This window comes from Carassius auratus, chromosome 7 (genome assembly GCF_003368295.1).
Source record: "Carassius auratus strain Wakin chromosome 7, ASM336829v1, whole genome shotgun sequence".
Classification (NCBI taxonomy): Eukaryota; Metazoa; Chordata; class Actinopteri; order Cypriniformes; family Cyprinidae; genus Carassius; species Carassius auratus.
In genome coordinates, this window is record NC_039249.1 from 33,405,446 (window position 1) to 33,429,826 (window position 24,381).

The 24,381-nt window shown below is 37.8% G+C and overlaps 3 protein-coding genes across 3 annotated transcripts; all 3 read right to left on the bottom strand.

The window, feature by feature from the left end:
* Window positions 1-1,861: 1,861 nt before the first annotated feature.
* LOC113106546 (histone H3-like) lies at window positions 1,862-2,433 on the bottom strand. Its single transcript, XM_026268619.1, has one exon. The coding sequence runs from the start codon at window positions 2,405-2,407 to the stop codon at window positions 1,997-1,999; it is 411 nt and encodes a 136-aa protein (XP_026124404.1). The 5' UTR covers window positions 2,408-2,433; the 3' UTR covers window positions 1,862-1,996.
* A 1,356-nt stretch (window positions 2,434-3,789) lies between these two features.
* LOC113106551 (histone H2A-like) lies at window positions 3,790-4,330 on the bottom strand. Its single transcript, XM_026268625.1, has one exon. The coding sequence runs from the start codon at window positions 4,297-4,299 to the stop codon at window positions 3,913-3,915; it is 387 nt and encodes a 128-aa protein (XP_026124410.1). The 5' UTR covers window positions 4,300-4,330; the 3' UTR covers window positions 3,790-3,912.
* Window positions 4,331-5,000: 670 nt separating this feature from the next.
* Window positions 5,001-5,857, bottom strand: LOC113106539 (histone H1-like). Its single transcript, XM_026268613.1, has one exon. The coding sequence runs from the start codon at window positions 5,707-5,709 to the stop codon at window positions 5,089-5,091; it is 621 nt and encodes a 206-aa protein (XP_026124398.1). The 5' UTR covers window positions 5,710-5,857; the 3' UTR covers window positions 5,001-5,088.
* Between the last annotated feature and the right edge of the window lie 18,524 nt (window positions 5,858-24,381).

Here is a 24,381-nt window from a genome sequence, read left to right on the forward strand (position 1 = left end):
AACCCAATCACTACCCTTAAACCCAAATTTGCCAATAATTTATTCCTAAAACGAGTGGGAAATGATAGCTGATTAACAATGGTGTAGAAGCACCTAACTCTGGTAATAAGACTAAAACAGATATATGTACTGTGTCCTTTATCAGTAGGCGTAGGTGTAGGTGTGTAAAAAAAAAAAAAGTTTATATCGTTGTCATGAAGACAAGAGCCTGGTCTGTCCGTCGGCGTTCTCCCTACAGCAGCAGCAGCGCGTCAGGCACGCTCCTGGTGTGTAAAGACACAGAAAACACGAGGCAGCCGCCACGCTCCTGACACACAGCAGAGACGCCACGCAGCCAGTGTGTCACCGGCCTAAGGGGCCATTCACATATAGTGATGGGTATCCTTAAGGTTTTAACGGTATTACTACTCTTACCGATACGATGCGCACGTGGTGCAAGGCGCCCTTTTTTTTCAGGCGCGTCCACACCATATCAAGTTAAAAAACATCTCAACTATGAAGATGGAGGAACAGCTGATCGTAGATGTATATGAATTTTCATTTTGAAGTAAATTTAGTAGCAGAGCTACTGCAAGCGATTTTTTTTTGTGCTGCAAATCCGTTTATCCTTTACTAAAATTTCTGCGTCTTCGTGGAGAGAGCGCGTCATTGTTGCTTAGCAACGGCAGACGCCTCATGAGCGCTTCTGCCCGAGCTGTTTCGAAAGAAGGAGTAAGCGGCTCGCCTAGCGTTTTCCACTCGTTTTTAGGCAGGATATGTGAACGGCCCCTAACACAACACAAAGTACCGATGAGAATTACCATAATATATGGCAGAAAGAGTAAAAGTAATATAAAGTACCAAATTCAGGAAGACTCTTCATTGAAAATGGACGGCAGGTTTTCGGAGATCAAAAGATTGCTTTAGGGTTATCTAAAGCCCCTTTCACACTGCCATTCCGGCAAATACAGGGGTAAAGTGTTCCTGCAATTGTTCCCTGGTCGCTAGATTTGGCACTTTCACACTGCCAGTGATGACCCGGTATATGTGCGTGCTTTCACACACAACCCTTGAAGATCCCGTAACGACACGTGACATCAGCGCGTGACGTGTAATGTACGAGTCCACAAAGCTTGGCACGTTATACTTTAACTGAAGCAAGCAAACGATCTCTGCGTCAGCGCGGAAAGTGAGGAAATAACTGATCTCTGCTTCATTACAGTTTGCACATGTTTTCGTCGCGAATGTTGATCTTCCTTCAAAACAGCCGGTAAAAAAGTCGCGCGATAACGCGCGTCATCACTTCGATACCGAATTAGATCTGGCTTTTGTTCACACAGCGCTCGTTCCGGATCGATTACCGCAATGTTACTATGTTCCCGACCCGGGTTCGATTCGGTAATCAATTCCGGGACGTGGTTGCTTTCACACAGAAGGCGACCAGGCAATGTTACGGGAATATTGCGGGTCCGACGTGCAGTGTGAAAGGGGCTTAAGAAGTTTATTATGCTAGATTGATATTTTCCCAAACAAATAGATATTGTTCATTCTAACACTGCTTGTTAACTGCTCTTTTACATTATGAATGTGAATATTATGCTTAATCAGTGTATGTAACATTATAAATACCAGCTTTGTTTAGTTGTTTTGCCCTTTTGCAGCTTCAAATCGAGGACACTCTAAAAACACTGGTGGCTGTTCTACTTGATGAAAAGGAGATTGGTGTAAAGTAGTGCAGTGTTTATCTGCGAATTATTTTTTTCATTTGCATAGTACATAATGGTACCTAATGTAAATCATATTAACATGTCTGTAGTAAACAAACTTGTTTGGGATTGTTCAACTTCGTACACCAATATTTATACACTTACACTTTACCGTTCATACACACAATTTCTGTAGTAACAGAAAACTACGTCTCTTTTTGTTATAAGCATCATTACAGTGGAAACTGTCTCGTTCAGTGCGGTGTGTGTGGCTCTTAAAAGAGCCTTTGGGGTGTTTGTCAGCGGCGGGTTTAAGCGCGCTCTCCGCGGATGCGGCGGGCCAGCTGGATGTCTTTGGGCATGATGGTGACTCTCTTGGCGTGGATGGCGCACAGGTTGGTGTCCTCGAACAGACCGACCAGATAAGCCTCGCTGGACTCCTGCAGGGCCATGACAGCGGAGCTCTGGAAGCGCAGGTCCGTCTTGAAATCCTGAGCGATCTCTCGCACCAGACGCTGGAAAGGCAGTTTGCGGATCAGCAGCTCGGTGGACTTCTGATAGCGGCGGATCTCTCGGAGAGCCACGGTCCCGGGCCTGTAACGGTGGGGCTTCTTGACGCCGCCGGTGGCTGGGGCGCTCTTCCGGGCGGCTTTAGTAGCGAGCTGCTTCCTCGGGGCTTTGCCACCGGTGGATTTACGAGCGGTCTGCTTGGTTCTTGCCATTACTGCGATCAACTGCTCTCTCCGTTCTGAGCACGTGGAAAATGCTCCTTCCTCTCATGCGTCTGATTTTAAAGCGTCATACGGTCACTAGCTTACAGCGTCATTAGGGTGCAGAGGCTTGTGATTGGCTGATATGTGACGTCTGCACATGACTGCTAGCCAATGACTGCGCCGCTTTTGTTTTCAAACGGGGCTGTCTGTGCTTCCCGCTCAAAATGCTTTGTTCCGTTTAGTACTTCACGCATCAATTTATTCATTTGACTTTATTTTCAGAATCAAGGTCTGTTATCAAAACACACAATAACATAAAAAAAACTCTCTCATTGGAGACTGACACAAAACTGTAAGCCTAGGTTTTGACAACAGCATCATAATATCATTCTGTGAATCATCCAACAGAGAATAAATATATAATTAAAGCTTGAAAGTATCGCACTTTAAATAAAAATAAAAATCCTAAAAAATCCTTACACAACAGATCACATGCTCTGCTCCATCTTCTGTTTTCAGCAGGATCCTCACACAGTCATTGTAAGCATCCTGAAGCTTTCACAGACTCTCTTTTAAACTTAACCACAAGGAAGCAGCATAAAAAGATGGTAAATTGAGTGCATTTATACAGCGCTTTCAATAGACCCATGGCCTTCAAAAGCACTTTACAAGTTGCCTCACATTCACCCATTCACATTTAAATCTAGACTCAAACTCATCTGTTTAGCTGTGCTTTTATTGAATGAGCACTGTGCAATGTCCGAACCGATTGCAATGTATTTTACGTATTCACTGTATTTTATGTAAAATCTTTAGTTTTTTTTTTTTCTATTTTTAACGGTTTTAAATTCATATTTTTCTTCATGGCTATTTTACTTTATTTTATATTAAGCACTTTTAATTACCATTGTGTACGAAATGTGCTAGACTATATAAATAAACTTGCATTGCCTTGCCTAAATAACAAAAATAAATATTAAACTGTAACTATATGCTCCCACTATTCGAGCTCGCTGATTGGTTTAAGAATAAACCGCCACTTTATCGTAGATATTTTTGCTGCATATGCTACAGAACAACAGATTCAAACATGTATAAAGCTGTCAGCATGTTCTCTCCTGACTGCTTGCTGCGCGGAATTATCTGTTAATTGCTAGTTCATTCAATAAATACAGTTAACAACCAAGCTTTTGAGTACCAAGTTATTAACCCAATAATAGCAGGGTCAGTTATTTATTTATTTTTGGAGTGGGCCACGCAAACAGGTGTTGGTTTGTGTGGGCCTCAAGTTGAAAAAGGTTGGGAACCACTGGCTTACTTACACAATGTTTTTACAAAATTCACGCTTAATAAACTTACAATTAAAATTAAGGGAAGTGAATGTGAATTATTTTTTTTTACAAATCATATGCATGGTGTATCATGAATGAAAACTAAAGTAAATCGCTCTCTGTCAGATGAAGTGGGTGGCTCTTAAAAGAGCCTTTGTGTTGGAGAAGCAGAGCGGACTCTGTTTACTTGGCTTTGGCGGGTTTCTCGGTCTTCTTGGGCAGCAGCACGGCCTGGATGTTGGGCAGCACGCCGCCCTGAGCGATGGTCACTCGACCCAGGAGTTTGTTGAGCTCCTCGTCATTGCGCACCGCCAGCTGCAGGTGACGGGGAATGATGCGGGTCTTCTTGTTGTCTCTCGCGGCGTTTCCAGCCAACTCCAGGATCTCAGCGGTCAGATACTCGAGCACAGCCGCCAGATAGACGGGAGCTCCGGCACCGACGCGCTCTGCGTAGTTCCCCTTACGGAGAAGTCTGTGAACACGACCGACGGGGAACTGCAGCCCTGCTCTGGAGGAGCGAGTCTTGGCCTTCGCTCTCGCTTTGCCACCGGTTTTACCTCTTCCGCTCATCTTCTGTAACAAAATATTTCAACTTTAGAAAAGAGAAATAACAGCTCTCTGGAATACGCTGTGCTGCTTTTAAAAGCGCGTGAAAGTCGCCCATTGGTTCAGAGCTTGTAAAATTTTAAACCAATCACTGAACTTCCCTCCAACATCCACCGCCAAAGCCACGCCTCCACATCTGCGCGCGGACTGTGCAGCATCTCAGAATAAATTAAAACAATAAATTAAATTTAAAGTTAAAATTTCAGATTAAATAATGACGACAGAAAACATTAGAAACAAGAAAGTATTATGGGTGTTTTAAAATAAGGAATACAAGCAGCAAATTAATAGAGTGCAAGTCTAAAAGGGACAAGCGTGTTAAAGTTAGAGGGATATTAAGATGGAAGAGATGAGATGTGTTTCTTGAAGATGGCTAATGACTCAGCTGCTGGGATTGAGTTGAGCAGGTCACTCCAGGAGAAAACATTTAATTTAATAATTTAAAAGTAACAGTGACTTTGTGCTCCTTTGGGATCAACAATTAAGTGACGTTCACTTGAACAGAAGCTTCTAGAGACAACCAAGAGTATATCAAACTAATAAATATATATAGATTGCTGATCCATTAATACACGTGAATACTACTTTGTTGTTCTACAAATGCATTCAACATATGAGTCGATGTAAACTCAGTCTTATTATAACATACTTCCACTAATAGTTTAAGTTTTTTTTTTTTTTTTTTTTTTGCTCTTTCTTCAGAGTTTGTGGGTGGCTCTGAAAAGAGCCGTTGGGGAAGAAAACAGAAGAGATTTATTTCTTCTTGGGAGCTGCCTTTTTAGGCTTGGCAGCTTTAGGCTTTGCCGTCTTGGGTTTGGCGGTCTTGGCCTTTTTGGGGCTCTTGGCTGCTTTCTTGGGCGCCGCGGGCTTCTTCGCTTTCTTGGGGCTCTTCGTCGCCTTCTTGGGGCTCTTTGTGGCCTTCTTAGCGGCGGCGGGTTTCTTGGCCTTCTTGGGGGATTTCTTAGCGGCGGGCTTCTTTGCAGCTGCGCTCTTGGGCTTCTTGGCAGCAGCGGGTTTCTTGGCCGCGGGCTTCTTGGCTTTAGGAGCCGCTTTCTTCTTGGTCTCGGTCTGCTTCTTGCTGATCTTGAAGGAGCCGGAGGCGCCGGTCCCTTTGACCTGCAGCAGGGCGCCTTTAGTCACCAGGCTCTTGAGGGCGAGCTTGACGCGGGAGTTGTTCTTCTCCACGTCGTAGCCGCCGGCGGCGAGAGCTTTCTTCAGGGCGGCGAGGGACACTCCGCTCCTCTCCTTGGACGCGGACACGGCTTTGAGGATCAGCTCACTGACGCCGGGACCTGCTTTCTTGGCTTTGGCGGCGGACTTCTTCTTGGGCGCTTTGGCCGGCGGAGCGGCGGCTGCTGGAGCGGTTTCTGCCATTTCTCGGAGCGGAATCACAGTCTTTCAAACACTGAGTTCAATGAGTGTCGCTCGAGCAGCGCTGCGCTCTTAAACAACACATGAGAACCTTATAGACTCAACCCGCCCGCTCGCTGTCTGCGCGCCTCCGAGAGCCGCTCGCGCTTGTGTTTTCTTCTCCTACATTTAGGGGCAAAACTCGAGTGTTAAAATAGTTTAGAGCAGTAGAAACAAAGTCAGCATCAAGCAGAGGTTCTTAATTTTCTGTGGAGACTAAAACCCGCGGCGAGGAAATGTTGGTTTCGCCCCGGTCAGAGCAAACTCGAGGCGAGCATCAGCCACGGAACAGAGCCGATTGTACATCTAATGCTATATTTAAGTGTTAAAGGTCGAAGAAAGACCGAAATCGTCCTCTGTGTGTTTCAGAAACAGTTCGAGAGTGGTTTAATTGAATGAGCATCAGTGAGTGTGGTGTGCAGTGTTTGATACAGCTGTAGTTTTGTGCAGCTTGAAGCACACACAGGTCCGGGGCTTCTCGTCCTTTATTCAGCCGATAGACTACATGAAATACTAATATGACCGATGTTTTAATTGAATTAACAACAAAAATATTTGTAGTAATGTATATCGGATCACTTATTATTTCGGTAAAAACATCTTCAGTGGCTGATCAGTAAAGTTAGCTGTAATAACATTATTTTTCATGAACAGTTTCCGTCACAAAAGAAAGACTCCATCGTTTAAGAAAGACCATCTAGATCAAGATTTTGAAATGCTAATATGAAATGCTAATTTGTAATAAAGTAATTTATTATATATGACCAATACATTTCTATGACTGTTTGTTGTAATTTAGGAAGTGGATCAGTGTTGGGGCAAGAGAAACAGACATTACTGCATGATGAAGACATGAAGTGTGACTGTAAATATGGAAATAAAGGACATCTAGAGATCTAAAATATAGAGGCATATATCAAAATATCGAGCAGCAAACAGAAAGCAGGTATTATAATATATAAAGATTCGTTCAGATGCATCCAAAGAGCGATAACTGGAAAAACAGGTGCAGCTGTATTCATCCCAAACTATACATCACAGAATAACTTCAGTTTTCTCATCTGAAATAATGGCCTTTAAAATATAAAATACAAATGTAAAAAAAATTACATCTGCTTAATATCAGTAAAAAGGTGCTTAATGGTTTCCTAAATAAAACAAGATAAGTGTAAAATAATAAAATGAATAGATAATACACTAACTTGGGAAAACTCACATCAGACACATAAAAACCAAAGTCTCCAAAAGCCTTGTGATAATAAATAAAGCCAAACAGGTAATCGATAAGGATACACTCCCTATTTTGTATTGTATGATTCTACTGTACTTAATTTACTGTGTTGAAGTATGGGGAAATAATTATAATAACATAATACAATCACTATTTATTTTACTTACTATAAAATTACTTTTACTTTACGGACTATACACAAGGCTAAATATCTGGAACACACAAATCCTCTTTTTATTAAATTAAAATTATTAAAAATACAGAACCTAGTTAAATTTAATACAGCACAATCTTTATTCAAAGCATTTCATAAACTACCTGCTAACATACAAAAAATAAAAAATATAGACACAGAAAGAGCATTTGTTCAGTTCGAGGAGTTATGGGAACTTTTTAATACCAATGATTAGAACTATAGGAGGAGTTTCTGTCTGTATGCAGGGTCAAACTATGGAATATTCTGGGACTTGAACTCAAACAAAGTCAAAGCATTCATTGATTTAAAGCACTCTATAACAGAAGGTCTCTTGTCACACTACAAGGAGGGCATGGTTTAATTACGTTGTATTAATGTATTCATAATCTGTGTTATTTGATTTGTTGGTAGTATTATAATAGTATTGATGTATCTATGTATTTATAGTCTGTTTTATTTTTTTATTTTTTATTTTTTTTTTCATATGTATCATATATACAATTAATTGAGTATCATAATAATGTTAATAATTAAGGAAGCAGTTTGACTAAGTTTGACTTCTACCCGCTCAGTTTCGAGCAATAGATGGAATTATGTTGTAGAAGTTCGACGGAAGAATGATGAATTTAACTTATTGTATATATGAATCAAATGCTTCTTTATTGCCCTTGTTAGGTGTCATTTATATATTGCTAGAAATAAATAAATTAATTAATTAAATTCAAAGAAAATAAATACAGATGGTGAACATTTGGATTTCACAGGTTTTTCATTTTGTATTTATGTTCTGCGTGGAATCGCCGAATCCGTGACCCTAGCCCCAACTGCACAAAGTGAGAGAAATCCAAGCCCCTCTTCACGCAGGAAGTTACCACAAAAGCCAAAATGAAGTCACAGGGAGTCCATGGCGGGGCAGCCTCCAAGGCCATGGTCCCAACCCTAGCCTCTACGGCTGGATCCATACTGCTCCCACCCCCCGAAAATTGTCTTTGATATTAATGCTAACATTAGTGGCGTGCTCTAATGCTAGTATTTCCTGTCACTCAGGATTTGTTCAGAAATTGAGACTGCCATCTAGCGGTCGGGATGTTAACTCAAAACGAAACAACTGCCATAAATCTTGAATGATTTCAATGAATAATATATATATATTTTAACATCAATATTCCATTTTTGGGTATCGATGCAGTCTCGTCAAACAAAATATATTGATACTCACGTCTAACAATATTTTCGTACACCCCTAACGTCCAACGTCAAGACAATTATACCAGTTTTTACGATCTTACTGTCATGCTTCGCTTGGGGAGAAGGAACCAGGAGAACCAGGAGAATGATGAAGTAGAATATTTAATTAAATGCACATGGCGATACAAACAGATAAATTACATTTGATATATGATAACATATGGACTTCATGACATATGACTTACAAATGACATACGATAGAGGAAGTTGAACCAAGAACAGAGGACAATATTTAAAGACAGACACTGATGGCACCGATTACAGGAACAGAAAACATAACCAAATAAGGACAACAGGAACAAAGACCAGGCTAAAACAAGGAAAATCAAGTCCACAACACTGACATTATGTCCCCCTCTAAAAAGGCGTGACCTCACGCCACATAACATCAAACAGGGAGGCGGGGTGTGGTGGGTGCTCTGGAGGTACCCCAGGACACACAGAGGACAGTGGGCCTCCAGAGCGGTATACATTTGGATATCCATGGTGGATAAGGAGACACGGGAGGACATGGCGACGCTGGAGACACAGGGACCTCTTGGACCCTCTTCAGTTTCCCTATCACCCAAACAGATCCACTGAAGATGCAATCTCTCACATCCTGCACTCTTCCCTCATGCACATCAACAGCAATAATATAAACTCTGTAAGGCTGCTGGTAGGCCAGTACACCTCTAACTCCATCACCCTGAATGTAGGAGCCCCACAGGGCTGTGTCCTGGGTCCCCTGCTTTACTCTCTCTACACACATGACTGCGTGTCTTCACACAGCTCCACATCTATAATCAAATTTGCTGATGATACTGTGGTTCTGGACCTCATTCACAACAATAATGAGACCGCATACTTGGATGAGGTAGAGAATCTCACATCATGGTGCAAGGACAACTGTCTCTCTCAAGCCCCTTTCACACTGCATGTCGGACTCTGCATATTGCGGGAACATTGTGGGGTCGCCTTCTGTGTGAAAGCAAACATGTCCGGGGATTGATTCCGGCATTGAACCCGGGTCGGGGACCTAGTATCATTACCGGGTTCAGTCCCGGGACGAGCGCTGTGTGAACAAAAGCCAGATCTAATGCTGTGTCGAAGTGATGACACACGTTATCGTGCGACTCTTTTACCGGCCGTTTTGAAGGAAGATCAACGTTTACAACAAAAAAATATGTGCAAACTGTAATGAAGCAGTGATCAGTTTGTTCCTCACTTTCCGCGCTGACACTGAGATTCAGCTTCAGTGAAAGTATAACGGGCCAAATGTTTTCGACTTGGACATTACACATCACGCCCTGATGTCACGTGTCGTTAAGGGACCGTTACAGTTTGTGTGTGAACGCATGCATATATCCCGGGTTATCACTGGCAGTGTGAAAGTGCATAATCTAGCGACCCCAGAACAATTGCCGGAACACTTTACATGTGTATTTGCCGGAATCGCAGTGTGAAAGGTGCTTCTGAATGTGAGCAAAACTAAAGAACTGATTGTGGACTTCAGGAAGAGACAGCAGCAGCCCTATACTCCTCTTATGATCAGCGGGACCCCTGTGGAGAGGGTGAGCAGCTTCAAGTACCTTGGTGTAAACATCTCAGAGGACCTCACAGTACTCACATTCAAACACAGGTTAATAAAGCCAGGCAAAGACTGTACCATCCGCGACAGCTGAGGAAATTCAGGGTCTCATCAGCAATCCTGAAAACTCTCTATTCAGGGGCTATAGAAAGTGTATTGACTCAGTGTATCTCAGTGTGGTATGGGAACAGCTCCAGTCAAGACTGCAAAGACCAGCAGAGAGTTGTGCACTTAGCTGAGCGCATTTCAGGGTCTGCTCTCCCCTCTCTGCAGGACATCTACCTCAAACGCTGCAGAAACAGAGCTGTTAAAATCATCAAGTACTCTATCCACCACAGTAACATCCTCTTCACTTTGCTGCCATCTGGAAAGCGATTCCGTTGCCTGCTGGGAAAAACGAGAGACGAGTGTAAAGACCTCTAACACTAGCTTGCTCTATTCTTTTTTATTCTTCTGTTTTCTTTGTATTTATTATATTATTTAAAATCCCATACTACTTGTAGTGTGTTAACCTAACTGAGACTTGTTATAGCACTTATATATCTTTGCTCTTTTTGTTGTTTTTGATTGCTTCCACTGTCATTATTTGTAAGTCGCTTTGGATACAAGCATCTGCTAAATGAATTAATGTAAATTTAATGTAAATGTAAGAATACAGTGTACTTCCATGCACATTATTTTCCATCTTATATTTAATTCTACAGTATACATTTTTTAAATATATTTTATTCTTATATTTGTATTGTTTACTCTTATTTCATTCTTTCATAGCTATATATGTATATTTAATCTGTGTTGTATTCTTTAATAATTGCATTGTCCATGGAGTGGACCTGACTCACATTTCACTGCTGGTTATATATGCTCTATATAATTGTGTATATGACGAATAAAAATCTTGAATCTTGAATCTTGAATATGCGGTCACTTTCGCGTATTCATTTAGGGGCTAAAGAAAACTATTTTTTTAGGGATCACATGCATAGTTATGTCCAATAACAATATAACACGATATAAGAAAAATCAGAGATGGTTTAAATGTCCTTTGAAATAACGCTAACCACGTGTTTTGATGTGGTAGAAATTTTAGGTAGATTATTAATTTTTAAAGAGCCACACAGATGGGAAATCAAACATTACCTGTATTACATATGATGTAGCTGTCCATCAGTGTAAATAATGTGCAAAGTAATTAAACCAAAAAGTACACGATTTATAAAGTTATTGGCTTCTAAAGTAAGGAGTCGACTCTGAATCGCTGAAACGAGTCGTTATAGATTTCAAATCTTTTGCCCATCTCTATGTACGTCACTAGAACACTTTGCATAATAATCTCCGCCTACCGTCTTGGGAGAAACTGACCTCTGACCTGCCCCCCCCCCCCCCCCCCAAACAGATGCTCTGGTTGGTGTGAGAGCATCATGTCGAGGAGACAGTGTGTTTTTAATTGTAAAGGCAAGTTTGTTTTATTTTCACTGCCAAAGAATGAAGATCAGAAGAACCAATGGCTAAAATTCATTTTTACCACAATACCAGAGCAGTACAACAAATCCCTTTTGTTGTTTTCACAACATTTCACTGATGACTGCTTTTCTAATCTCGGTGAGTTCAAGGCAACCTGGTCTCACAGAATTCCGTGAAATGTCCACGGGTCCTTAACTCAAAATCCGTGAAGCCATCACGGAATTGCCCCAAATTCCGTGACCCGGCCACGGATATTTCTCCAACGCAAGTCAATGACACTGACCTCCCGTGATCCACACACGGATACCCGTTTCAATGACGGAGTACAGAACTCGCTGAACGGACGTGCTTTCTCATTTGGAAACGCAACATTTGACGTATTTGTTTATTTTCCAATATCAAATGCCATAATGACATTAACCAGACAGCTGTTGTAGTTATTGCATTGTCCTGTCATCATAAAAATTACGTTTGTTTCAGTTACAAAAGTCCCGTGATGGCACGGACCTCCACAACCTGACCTCACTCACTTGTTTAGGAACTTACAAGCTTTTCGTCGACACTGTTGCAATGGCATGTAATTAACTTGGCATTTTTTCTCGTCCTGTCATCATAAAATCCAGTTTGATGGCGTTTTACACACATTTTGGCTATAGTCAGAACTAAAATCTGTGATAGGAGCACGGAGTGAGTCTGTGCTGAGATCACGGATAACTCTAACGCAAGTCAATGACACTCATCTTCCGTGGTCCGTACACGGATCGTTTCAGTGATGGAGTACAGACCTCACTCAATGGACGTGCTATCTCATCTGGAAACGCAACATTTGAAGTATTTATTTTTTTCAACACCAAATACCATGACCAACCTGACTGTTATTGTAACTATTGCATTGTCCTGCCATCATACAGATTCACTTTGATTCTGTTAGCCTAACTAAAATCTGTGATAGGAGCACGGAGTGAGTCTGTGCTGAGATCACGGATAACTCTAACGCAAGTCAATGACACTCATCTTCCGTGGTCCACACACGGAAACCCAGTCTCACGGCAGTTCGTGATTTTGTCACGTAATTTAATCTATTTATTCGTGGCAGGCACACGTTTATTTCCTTATTTTCATGATTGCAGCACGTTTTTTTTAAACTAATGCATTTCAACTGGAGGCATCTTTCGTGCATCAGCACAATATTTTCTGATTAATTATTATTATTATTATTTAATTTTTCACAGGACAACAGAAAAAACTCACTGAAACTTGAAAAAAAAAATCGGAGCTTAACTTACTGTACAAAACTGAGCAACATACTGTATTGCTGGTGACAAAAACACATTAAAACTTTTTTAGCTGTAAAATGCGCAATGGTTCTTTTTTTTACTTTTTCATTGATTTTTTTATTTTTTTCATAGGCCTAGATTTAATTTTTTTTAATTACAGAATTCAATATCAAGTCCTTGACACATAACTGTAACACATTTTCATATTAAGAAACAATTTAGTTTAAATAAAAAGAACAAGAAATATCTAAAAATAAATAAATTATTTATTAGCGATAGGCCTACAGATTTATTTTTTTTATTTATTTTTTATTTTTTTACTTTAGACTCTAAAGTTAAAAGTTTTTATTAAGGCTATTGTAAAGGCTTCTTAAAAATGATGTCGCTGATGAGCCTCTGATCGCTGTAAGATTCTGTGATATGAATGTCCGCTAATGGGTTTAGAATGAGCCCCGCTCGGCCCGTGTTCTGGCTTACTGTAATATTTCACCTGTAATAAGACCGAAATAATATAATTAAAATAAAGAAACATGATAATATGATAACATCTAAATAAATGTTGATAGATTTAGCGTTATAGTTTTAAAAATATTAATAAACAGCAAATCAACACAGAAAGACCTAAATAATAATAATACATAATTAATAAACAGCGCCGCCCCTCCCACTACGCGCATCACGCGCTGTGCGTCAACCCCAAAGCGTCAAAAACTGAAGCGTGGTCAAGCGCCTCTAGCGTCACTGACATGAGATGTTTATCGCTTTGAAATCACGTTCAAGAAGCCTCATTCAGCACACATCGCGATACTTTCCATCAGTTTGCAAGAGCCGCAGGTTGGGTGAGTTATACAGTCTATGGTGAGTAGTAAATATGCTCTTTTAATGCCTGTCCTAAAACGTATTCTGTCTTCTTTATTAATCAGATGAGCGCCTTATGTTTACTCTCTGTATTACATCGGTCATCCGAGGCTGTCTTTGAGTTTCATTGTGTTTAACTAAATGAACACAGCTGCTAACTGGTTAAACTCTATCGGTCACGTGACGTGACGTGACACAGACCTGGGATCCGTTTTATATTCATTTCAGGTTCAAAGATGTAAGTTGTATTTGTAGTAAAATCATGGTAACCATGACACCTACAAAAGTAGGTAAAACCCAGTAAACAAGACATTTACCATGTTTTTTTTTTTAGTTTTTTTTTTTACCACAGTAACTGTAGCTTTACTGTAGTATAGTAATGGCACATTAATCACCAAATTAACTATAGTTGTACCACTGTAATGGTAGTGTTTTAATGTGCTTTTATATGACTTATTTCACAGTAATCACATTTACTGTACCATGCTTGTAATACCTTTTTAATGTAAAAAAAAAAAAAAAACATTTTTCCCATCTTGCAGTTCAATTCATATTTGTTTATATCTTAAATATTTTGCTCACAGATCACTATTAACATTCTGTATATAATTCTGTTTTATTTTCTTTCCCCTTGTATTAATCTTTTAGCTGAAAAGACGTAAAGTAAGCAGTCACCCCAGTGGTGTTTGTGGAGAGGTATTCCTTCAGAAATGGAGAAGACAGAAAGCTGCAGAGGCAGGTTGGTCTGTGATAGTTTGTCCCTTTTATCAAACATTCCTGTTGTTATCATTTGCACAGCATTTTGTTGTTTCTTAAACTGTTGTACGGTCCAAATACCCACACTTGCCATCTTTGCACATTTCCTTTATTTGGCCCAAGTGAGCATGAAGATCACAATGTGTGTCGATCTTAACATGACAAAGTTCGTTTCAACTTTGTATTTTAAAAGAAACTTCTAAATGTCTTTTCAATAGTCCCTAATAATACATTTTAATGCGCTTTTCTAGAACCCAAAGCGCTAAAATTAGCGCCCTATTAACCCTATTAAAGATGACAATTTATTTTGTGGTGCTTCTAATTAAGTGATAAAAAGAAGTTACAAATGATGTACAAAATAAATATACTTTTCTGTGCACCAAGAAAACATGCAACACTTTGTTTTACTACTAAATTAGTCTCAATTTCTAATTATTATAATTAATATTTCACAAACATTGGAAAGTTGCGTGACCTCTTGTTAAACCCCTGCAAAAAGTCTCACATTAATTCCAAAACATGATGCATGATGGGATACACTAAGCGTTGTATAGCGCTCCGGAGCAGTATTGGAGAGGTTTAGTGTGAGTTAAGGACACCGTGCTTTGGCATTATTAAGAAGCCTTTACAATAGCCTTAATAAAAACTTTTAACTTTAGAGTCTAAAGTAAAAAAATAAATAAATAAATAAATAAATAAATCTGTAGGCCTATCGCGAATAAATAATTTATTTATTTTTAGATATGTCTTGTTCTTTTTATTTAAACTAAATTGTTTCTTAATATGAAAATGTGTTACAGTTATGTGTCAAGGACTTGATATTGAATTCTGTAATTAAAAAAAATTAAATCTAGGCCTATGAAAAAAATAAAAAAATCAATGAAAAAGTAAAAAAAGAACCATTGCGCATTTTACAGCTAAAAAAGTTTTAATGTGTTTTTGTCACCAGCAATACAGTATGTTGCTCAGTTTTGTACAGTAAGTTAAGCTCCGATTTTTTTTTTCAAGTTTCAGTGAGTTTTTTCTGTTGTCCTGTGAAAAATTAAATAATAATAATAATAATTAATCAGAAAATATTGTGCTGATGCACGAAAGATGCCTCCAGTTGAAATGCATTAGTTTAAAAAAAACGTTTACAACATAACTGCCTTTTTTTTCTTCATAGTTTTATTCTTCAAAAACGAGCTTGGTGACAGTGCAGTAATATGCGCACTTTGTCTTTAAATGAGTTTGACATATCTATAAATACTGGAAAACTCTTACAAAATTATGTATGTTCATTATGCTTTATTTCAGTTTTTATTCCTAGAGATTAATTGGTAAAGCAAGGCAAATCACAGAAACAAATTTAAATAATTTAATAACTTATTTAATAACTTATGCTCCATGTGACTAGTAAGTCAATTCTCAAATAACCATTATGATGAGTTTTGTTCCACCCGCTTAAATGATAAAAGTACTTGTGCTGTAAAACCTATTAAGACTGTGTCTGTTCCCAGAATAGTGAGGTCAAAATATAAATATAAATATAATGTAGGATCTAGAAAAAATCTTATCGTAATTAAACCAGAAAAATGTAAAGTAAATGAACAAAAACAATTTTTAAAGTTTGGGCTCATAAATATTAGATCACTCACACCAAAAGCAGTTATTGTAAATGAAATGATCACAGATAATAGTTTTGATTTACTCTGCTTGACTGAAACCTGGCTAAAACCAAATGATTATTTTGGTCTAAATGAGTCTACTCCACCAAACTACTGTTATAAGCATGAGCCCCGTCAGACTGGTCGTGGCGGGGGTGTTGCAACAATATATAGTGATATTCTCAATGTTACCCAGAAAACAGGATACAGGTTTAACTCTTTTGAAATACTAATGCTAAATGTTACTCTGTCAGACATGCAAAAGAAATCTAATGTATCTCTTGCTCTGGCTACTGTGTATAGACCACCAGGGCCGTATACAGAATTCCTAAAAGAATTTGCAGATTTCCTCTCAGACCTTCTAGTTACAGTTGATAAGGCGCTAATCATGGGAGATTTTAATATTCACGTTGATAATACAAATGATACATTAGGACTTGCGTTTACTGACCTAATAAACTCCTTTGGAGTCAAGCAAAATGTCACCGGGCCCACTCATCGTTTTAATCATACACTAGATTTAATTATATCGCATGGCATCGATCTTACTGCTATAGATGTTGTACCTCAAAGTGATGATATTACAGACCATTTCCTCGTATCGTGCATGCTGCGTATAACTGATATTAACTATATGTCGCAGCGTTACCGTCTGGGCAGAACTATTGTTCCAGCCACCAAAGACAGATTCGCAAATAACCTGCCTGATCTATCTCAACTGCTATTTGTACCCAAAAATACACATGAATTAGACAAAATTACTGACAACATGGGCACTATTTTCTCTAATACATTAGAAGCTGTTGCCCCAATCAAATTGAAAAAAGTTAGAGAAAAACGTACTGTACCATGGTATAACAGTAATACTCACTCTCTCAAGAAAGTAACTCGTAGTCTTGAACGCAAATGGAGAAAAACTAACTTAGAAGTTTTTAGAATTGCATGGAAAAACAGTATGTCCAGCTATAGACAGGCTCTAAAAACTGCTAGGGCAGAGCATATACACAAACTCATAGAAAATAACCAAAACAATCCAAGGTTTTTATTTAACACAGTGGCTAAGTTAACAAATTACCAGACGCCACCTGATTCAAATATTCCACCAACGTTAAATAGTAATGACTTTATGAATTTCTTCACTGATAAAATAGATAACATTAGAAATACAATAGCGAATGTAGATTCTACAGCATCTAACACTTCAGTTTCATCCATCGCACCCAAACATAAACTGCAGTGCTTTACAACCATAGGACAGGAAGAGCTAAATAAACTTATCACTGTATCTAAACCAACAACATGTTTATTAGATCCTGTACCCACTAAATTACTGAAAGAGCTGTTACCTGTAGCCGAAGAACCGCTTCTCAATATCATAAACTCGTAGTTATCTTTAGGACACGTCCCAAAACCATTCAAGCTGGCGGTTATCAAGCCTCTTATTAAGAAACCAAAACTAGATCCTAGTGTACTGGCAAATTATAGGCCTATTTCAAATCTTCCATTTATGTCTAAAATTTTAGAAAAAGTTGTGTCTGCTCAATTGAGCACCTTCCTGCATAAAAATGATCTGTATGAAGAATTTCAGTCAGGTTTTAGGCCCCACCATAGCACAGAAACTGCACTTGTTAAAATTACAAATGACCTGCTCCTTGCGTCAGACCAAGGCTGCATCTCATTTCTAGTCTTACTTGATCTTAGTGCTGCGTTCGACACCATAGATCATGACATACTCATAGATCGATTACAAAACTATACAGGTATTCAAGGGCAGGCTCTAAGATGGTTTAGATCCTACCTGTCCGATCGCTACCATTTTGTTTACTTAAATGGGGAGTCATCTCATTTATCATCAGTAAAATATGGAGTGCCACAAGGATCCGTCCTAGGTCCCCTTCTATTTTCAATATACATGTTGCCCCTTGGTAATATTATTAGAAAATACGGAATTAGCTTCCACTGTTATGCTGATGATACTCAGCTATATATATCAACGAGACCAGATGAAACTTCCCAATTATCTAAGCTAACAGATTGTGTTAAAAATGTAAAAGATTGGATGACAAAGAATTTTCTCCAATTAAATTCGGATAAGACGGAGATATTAATTATTGGACCAAAAAACACTACACAGAATCTTGTAGATTACAATCTGCAACTAGACGGATGTACTGTTACTTCCTCTACAGTCAGAAATCTGGGTGTTATATTAGACAGCAATTTGTCTTTTGAAAATCATATTTCCAATGTTACAAAAATTGCATTCTTCCATCTTAGAAACATTGCCAAGCTACGAAACATGTTATCTGTTTCTGATGCAGAAAAGCTAGTTCATGCATTCATGACCTCTAGACTGGACTATTGTAATGCACTTCTAGGTGGTTGTTCTGCTTCTTCAATAAACAAGCTACAGGTCGTCCAAAATGCAGCAGCGAGAGTCCTTACGAGGTCAAGAAAATATGATCATATTACCCCAATTTTACAGTCTCTGCACTGGCTACCTATTAAGTTCCGTATCAGTTACAAATTATCATTACTTACCTATAAGGCCCTAAATGGTTTAGCTCCAGCGTACCTAACTAGCCTTCTACCACGTTACAACCCATCACGCACCCTAAGGTCACAAAACGCTGGACTTTTGGTAGTTCCTAGGATAGCAAAGTCCACTAAAGGAGGTAGAGCCTTCTCACATTTGGCTCCCAAACTCTGGAATAGCCTTCCTGATAATGTTCGGGGTTCAGACACACTCTCTTTGTTTAAATCTAGATTAAAAACACATCTCTTTCGCCAAGCATTCGAATAATGTATCTTTTTAATTGTGAGTGTAGTTGCATCTGATCAAAGGTGCATTTTTATTCATTAGCTTGGGTTAAACTAATTTTACTTTGTTGGATCAGCAGCTATGCTAATGATGTCTGTATTTTGTTTCTATGTGTTCTATGTTTTGCCACGGGATTCACATCCCGTGGTAACTAGGATTTACACAAGCTCCAGTCTGGATCCAGAACACCTGAGAAGAGATGATGCTGACCATCAGAGGACCTCAGATGATGCTAACCCTGAATGAACAAACAGAACTAACAATTATTCCTAAATGTGTGACTGAATCATATAATAACTTAATAATATTGATAGTTCATCGTCTAGCTGACTACGTCTTGTATTATTATTATTTTTTAGTTTTTCTAAAATCCTGTCAAATGTGCACAAACTACTAGCTACTACTAAATATTGTAGAAACATAATTTTCTGTAAAGTTGCTTTGTAACGATTTGTTTTGTAAAAAGCGCTATACAAATAAACTTGAACTTAATAATTTCACTCTTTACTTTTTATTAGTAAATGCTCTTGTCTTTGGTCAGGAAAAAATGTATCTTTTAAATTGAATGAAATGAATCTTTTGGTTAGATAAGATACAACTGTGACTGTGCAGTTCACATCACGTGTTGTACACACACATGTACACATCGCTATTGCTAAATTGCTGTCAAGCTGAATAACAATAATTTCTGTATTTGCATTATTGTTGGAAGAAGGTGTAGACGTTAATAAAACACTATCTAATAGGTGGCAAATTTAATTTATTGTTAACCAATCTATCCCTTTAGTAGAAAAACGGAAAACAGCGTTCATGAATGACAATAAATGGTTAAGGAAGTGTGATGACGCTGCTCAGCTTTGATGTCATTGGCTGTGAATGTCCCTTGTCATCGCAGGACTGTCTGTGGTTGGATTATCTTTTAACCCATATTAAACAGCGGATCGTGTTACAAAAGTATGTTTTGCTGCTATTATCACATTAGTAAATATATTAAGTCAACATTGGGTGTTTCTATGTTGAGAAAAATCACCTTTTTACCGAGATCCTAACACTAACCCTAAGAATAACTTCAATGAACTACAAAAAACAGCGCTTAGTATTCCCTTTCCATAGATAGAACGATGGAGGCTTATGGGTAATGTAGTTTAAAAAGTTTTATTAACGAAATGAAATAAATAATATATTGAATGGTAAACTAGACATATAAATATGTTCACTGTGTAAACCACTATGATATATTTGAGAGGCATGGTGAAATTTAGTATTTTAGAGTATGCAATATGTAAAATGCCTTTATGCCACCTTTCCATTCATTTCTGAAAACTGTGCCCAACATTATTTTATCAGCATAGCATAAGTAGTAATCATGCTGATTTTCGCTTTGATATGTTAATTGGACTCTGATTTACAGCCTTTTGAAATGTACAGTTTTTGGCTCTTCCGGGGGGTGCTACTGGGCCCCTGGGGGTAGAAGGGCAGTAAAACCTACATATATGTATTCTCCTCATCATGGACAACAAACTGAGCTGAGTCACATTTATATCTGACAGTTTTCACAGTCCTCTGTTTTCTAATTCTTACATCATTGCTATTATACCTTTTGACAGGACATTGTGAGGCCATCTGATGAAACATGGAAAAATTATAATAAAAATAATAGATTATTTATTTGATTTTTGAAGTAAACATCAATAAATATAATGGATGAACCTGCAACAACATGCCATTATCTATTCCCCACTGTAAAGCAGTAATCAAGGACAATGTATACACATTGTGATACTTCACTATTACACAAGGACAAATTCATTCATATATATATATATATATATATATATATATATATATATATATATATATATATTACTAATAACTAATTAGCAAAAATCAGTGTAAAAATGTCCTCTCACCCCCGTATCTTGCTCCTCAGGTGCTGGACATCATGTGTGTGCTCTTGGTTTTAATGCAGTACAAGATCCACATTGATCATTCCTGCTACATTCTCAGTTATCCTTCAAGTGTTTGTAACTATAAAGCCCATGGCACCATCTTGTAATGCAGAATAATTAATCTCGTAACTCCCTTTCTTTCACAAAACAATTGGCATTTGTTACTAAATATAAACAATAATAACTTTCTGGTGTACTGATGTCCCAGATGTCATTAATCTGATCAAATATTTTTATGTCTTAAGTAAAAAATAATCCCAATAATGATTATGTAGTTTTTCCAAGTCTAAAATAAACACATATGAGCCTACCTAGTAAAATGATGTATTTACCAAGAATCTTCAGAACACAATATTCATCATATTAATTTTATTGAAGCATAGACTATAAAGATGATAAAGTAGCATCAAGACAAATAAGATTCAAGGAAAATAATTATTCATCATCAAAAATACAGATGAGTGATGAAATGTCCTTAAAAGTCACAGTCCCATTCAGTCAACTGTGATACAGATCATGTGATACATATAAGACATTGGATACTGTTTCAGAAAATAATGATTCCTTATCAACACATCTAAACTGGTTTCATCGTGATCTTCTGTCGTGTCTGGAAACAGCTTTTGGTTGATATCCAACACTGATGTGGTGTAGCTTGTTCTCAGCCAGAAGATTAGATTAGATTAGATTAGATTAGATTCAACTTTATTGTCATTATGCAGAGTACAAGTACAGAGCTAATGAAATGCAGTTAGCATCTAACCAGAAGTGCAAGAATATAGTGTTTTATATACATAAAAGTGCAGAGTAAGTAAAGCTATGATATACAGAATTTACAGTGGAGTTGCTATATACAATATTGATCAGAGTATATACAGAATATAAATATGAATTTAATGTAGGGATTGTATGTACATTATGAACAGAGCAATGAAGGATTATATATACATTATGAATAGCAGGAACTTGAGAACAGTGGTAATAAATACAGTTGAATGAGTGTGCAAAAGTATAGTTTAACAATTTATTATATGCAAAATAATAGTAGTGCAATTATATTTATTGTAGAATAGTTTACTGTGCTTGTACAGTAACAGCTTTAGACAGTTTATAGTGTAATAGATTTAACCATGTGCAGTCTGTGCAAAATATGAGTAGTGCAATACATGTATGTAAAGTACTGTGACCAGTGCAGTAAAAGAGCAGGTACTAGTTCGAGAGTGTAGGCTCCTGTAACGCCTGCCGGATGGAAGGAGGGTGAAAAGTCCATGGTTAGGGTGAGAGGCATCCTTGATGATGTTTCTTGCCCTACCCAGACAGCGCTTCTGATAAATGTTCTCTATGGAGGTTAACTGGGTGCAAGTGAGATCTCCCAGTCCTAAGATCCCAGACCTGGTCAAAGTGAAACAAACAATCCAGATGAAGTTGTTTAATGGACATAGAGCTCATCTTATGAGCAACTATGACCGTTGTAGTACTGTACACTTACCATTCTTCAAGCTGTTTTAAGATCTTTTGAGAAGCTTTTTCTCTGAAGACAATTTACCACATCCTCTTCTTTCAGTCCTTTCAAGAGCATCACTTGGTCAAAACCCCTCATTTGGTTGATGAGATCATCTGTACAAAGTAAAATTGTTAAAATACTGCAATAAACAATTTCATTATGCAAGAATTAAGAAAAAGTTACAGAAGCAAAGGTCTTGCTCATGAGACATTAGCATGTGTACTTCTCAGAGACTCTAGAATTCATCTATTGTTGCAGTAAATGTGTTTTCTTCCTCTAGAGTCTTTCTCCAGAGCTAATGACTTCTCTCACAAATGTGTTTTAGTCTGTGCAGTGTAAGGCTTTGCTCAAACCAATCAACTATCAATTCACAATTTATAACACAACATTCACAAAACAGTGAGATAATGTCAATTGGTGTTTATATCAATTAAACCACTTTTATGACACTTGTATGCTTTTAAGAATAACAGGTGGTGTTTTTTTTTAAACTTTAGATTAAAAATGTTCCAGTCAAACTTTGCTAACATGCTATAATTATTATAGCTGTATCAAATAAAATAAAATAAATATAAAAACATTGGAAAGAATAATTACGGCTGACATGACCAGTCCTGTGAGAGATCATCATAAAGTCCTGTAACACAGCATTGCTTCAACACACACATACCAGAGGACTTCTGTTTGCTTGAGCACAAGATGACCATCTTCATTTCTCATCCTGAGCAAATCATTTCCTTGGTCTTCCTTCTCTTCTGTGAAAGAAGATAATCTCTACTTACTCTGTGTGCAATGAGCAATATTGCTCATTAAACATATAATTAAGTTAATTTAAAGTAAGATTCAGACCAGAGCATTTGATGAGTAAACAAATGTACCTGGGAAGAGCTGATCGTGGCAAGAGTCGCTGAGACTCAGTAATAGCTCTTTTAGTTTTTAGGAAGGTTTGTGAGGGTTGGCTCCCCAAAAACTTCTGAAAAAGAAGAACAGCATTATCTGCAAACAATCCTGTAAGACAGAAAGAAAGGAAATATTATTTCATTACATGCAACTTATACATTACTATATACTTTAACTTATACATTACTTACATACATTATTTTTTAGACCATGAAAGCATTAGTGAATTATTAAGACTTTGATGTGGGACTGTATTTAGGGATCATTTTAAAGACTTTTCCCCTTTCCAGTTACCCACACTTGAGGTCTTATTCACTTGAGAGTGTGTGTACGTGACTATGAGACTGTCCACGGTCTTAATAATGCCAAAGCACAGCATCCTTAACACACACTAAACCTCTCCAATACTGCTCCGGAGCGCTATACAACGCTTAGTGTATCCCATCATGCATCATGTTTTGGAATTAATGTGAGACTTTTTGCAGGGGTTTAACAAGAGGTCACGCAACTTTCCAATGTTTGTGAAATATTAATTATAATAATTAGAAATTGAGACTAATTTAGTAGTAAAACAAAGTGTTGCATGTTTTCTTGGTGCACAGAAAAGTATATTTATTTTGTACATCATTTGTAACTTCTTTTTATCACTTAATTAGAAGCACCACAAAATAAATTGTCATCTTTAATAGGGTTAATAGGGCGCTAATTTTAGCGCTTTGGGTTCTAGAAAAGCGCATTAAAATGTATTATTAGGGACTATTGAAAAGACATTTAGAAGTTTCTTTTAAAATACAAAGTTGAAACGAACTTTGTCATGTTAAGATCGACACACATTGTGATCTTCATGCTCACTTGGGCCAAATAAAGGAAATGTGCAAAGATGGCAAGTGTGGGTATTTGGACCGTACAACAGTTTAAGAAACAACAAAATGCTGTGCAAATGATAACAACAGGAATGTTTGATAAAAGGGACAAACTATCACAGACCAACCTGCCTCTGCAGCTTTCTGTCTTCTCCATTTCTGAAGGAATACCTCTCCACAAACACCACTGGGGTGACTGCTTACTTTACGTCTTTTCAGCTAAAAGATTAATACAAGGGGAAAGAAAATAAAACAGAATTATATACAGAATGTTAATAGTGATCTGTGAGCAAAATATTTAAGATATAAACAAATATGAATTGAACTGCAAGATGGGAAAAATGTTTTTTTTT

Excerpts from the sequence above, each read along its gene's own strand:
- LOC113106546 (XM_026268619.1), bottom strand. The coding sequence starts at position 2,407 with ATGGCAAGAACCAAGCAGACCGCTCGTAAATCCACCGGTGGCAAAGCC.
- LOC113106551 (XM_026268625.1), bottom strand. The coding sequence starts at position 4,299 with ATGAGCGGAAGAGGTAAAACCGGTGGCAAAGCGAGAGCGAAGGCCAAG.
- LOC113106539 (XM_026268613.1), bottom strand. The coding sequence starts at position 5,709 with ATGGCAGAAACCGCTCCAGCAGCCGCCGCTCCGCCGGCCAAAGCGCCC.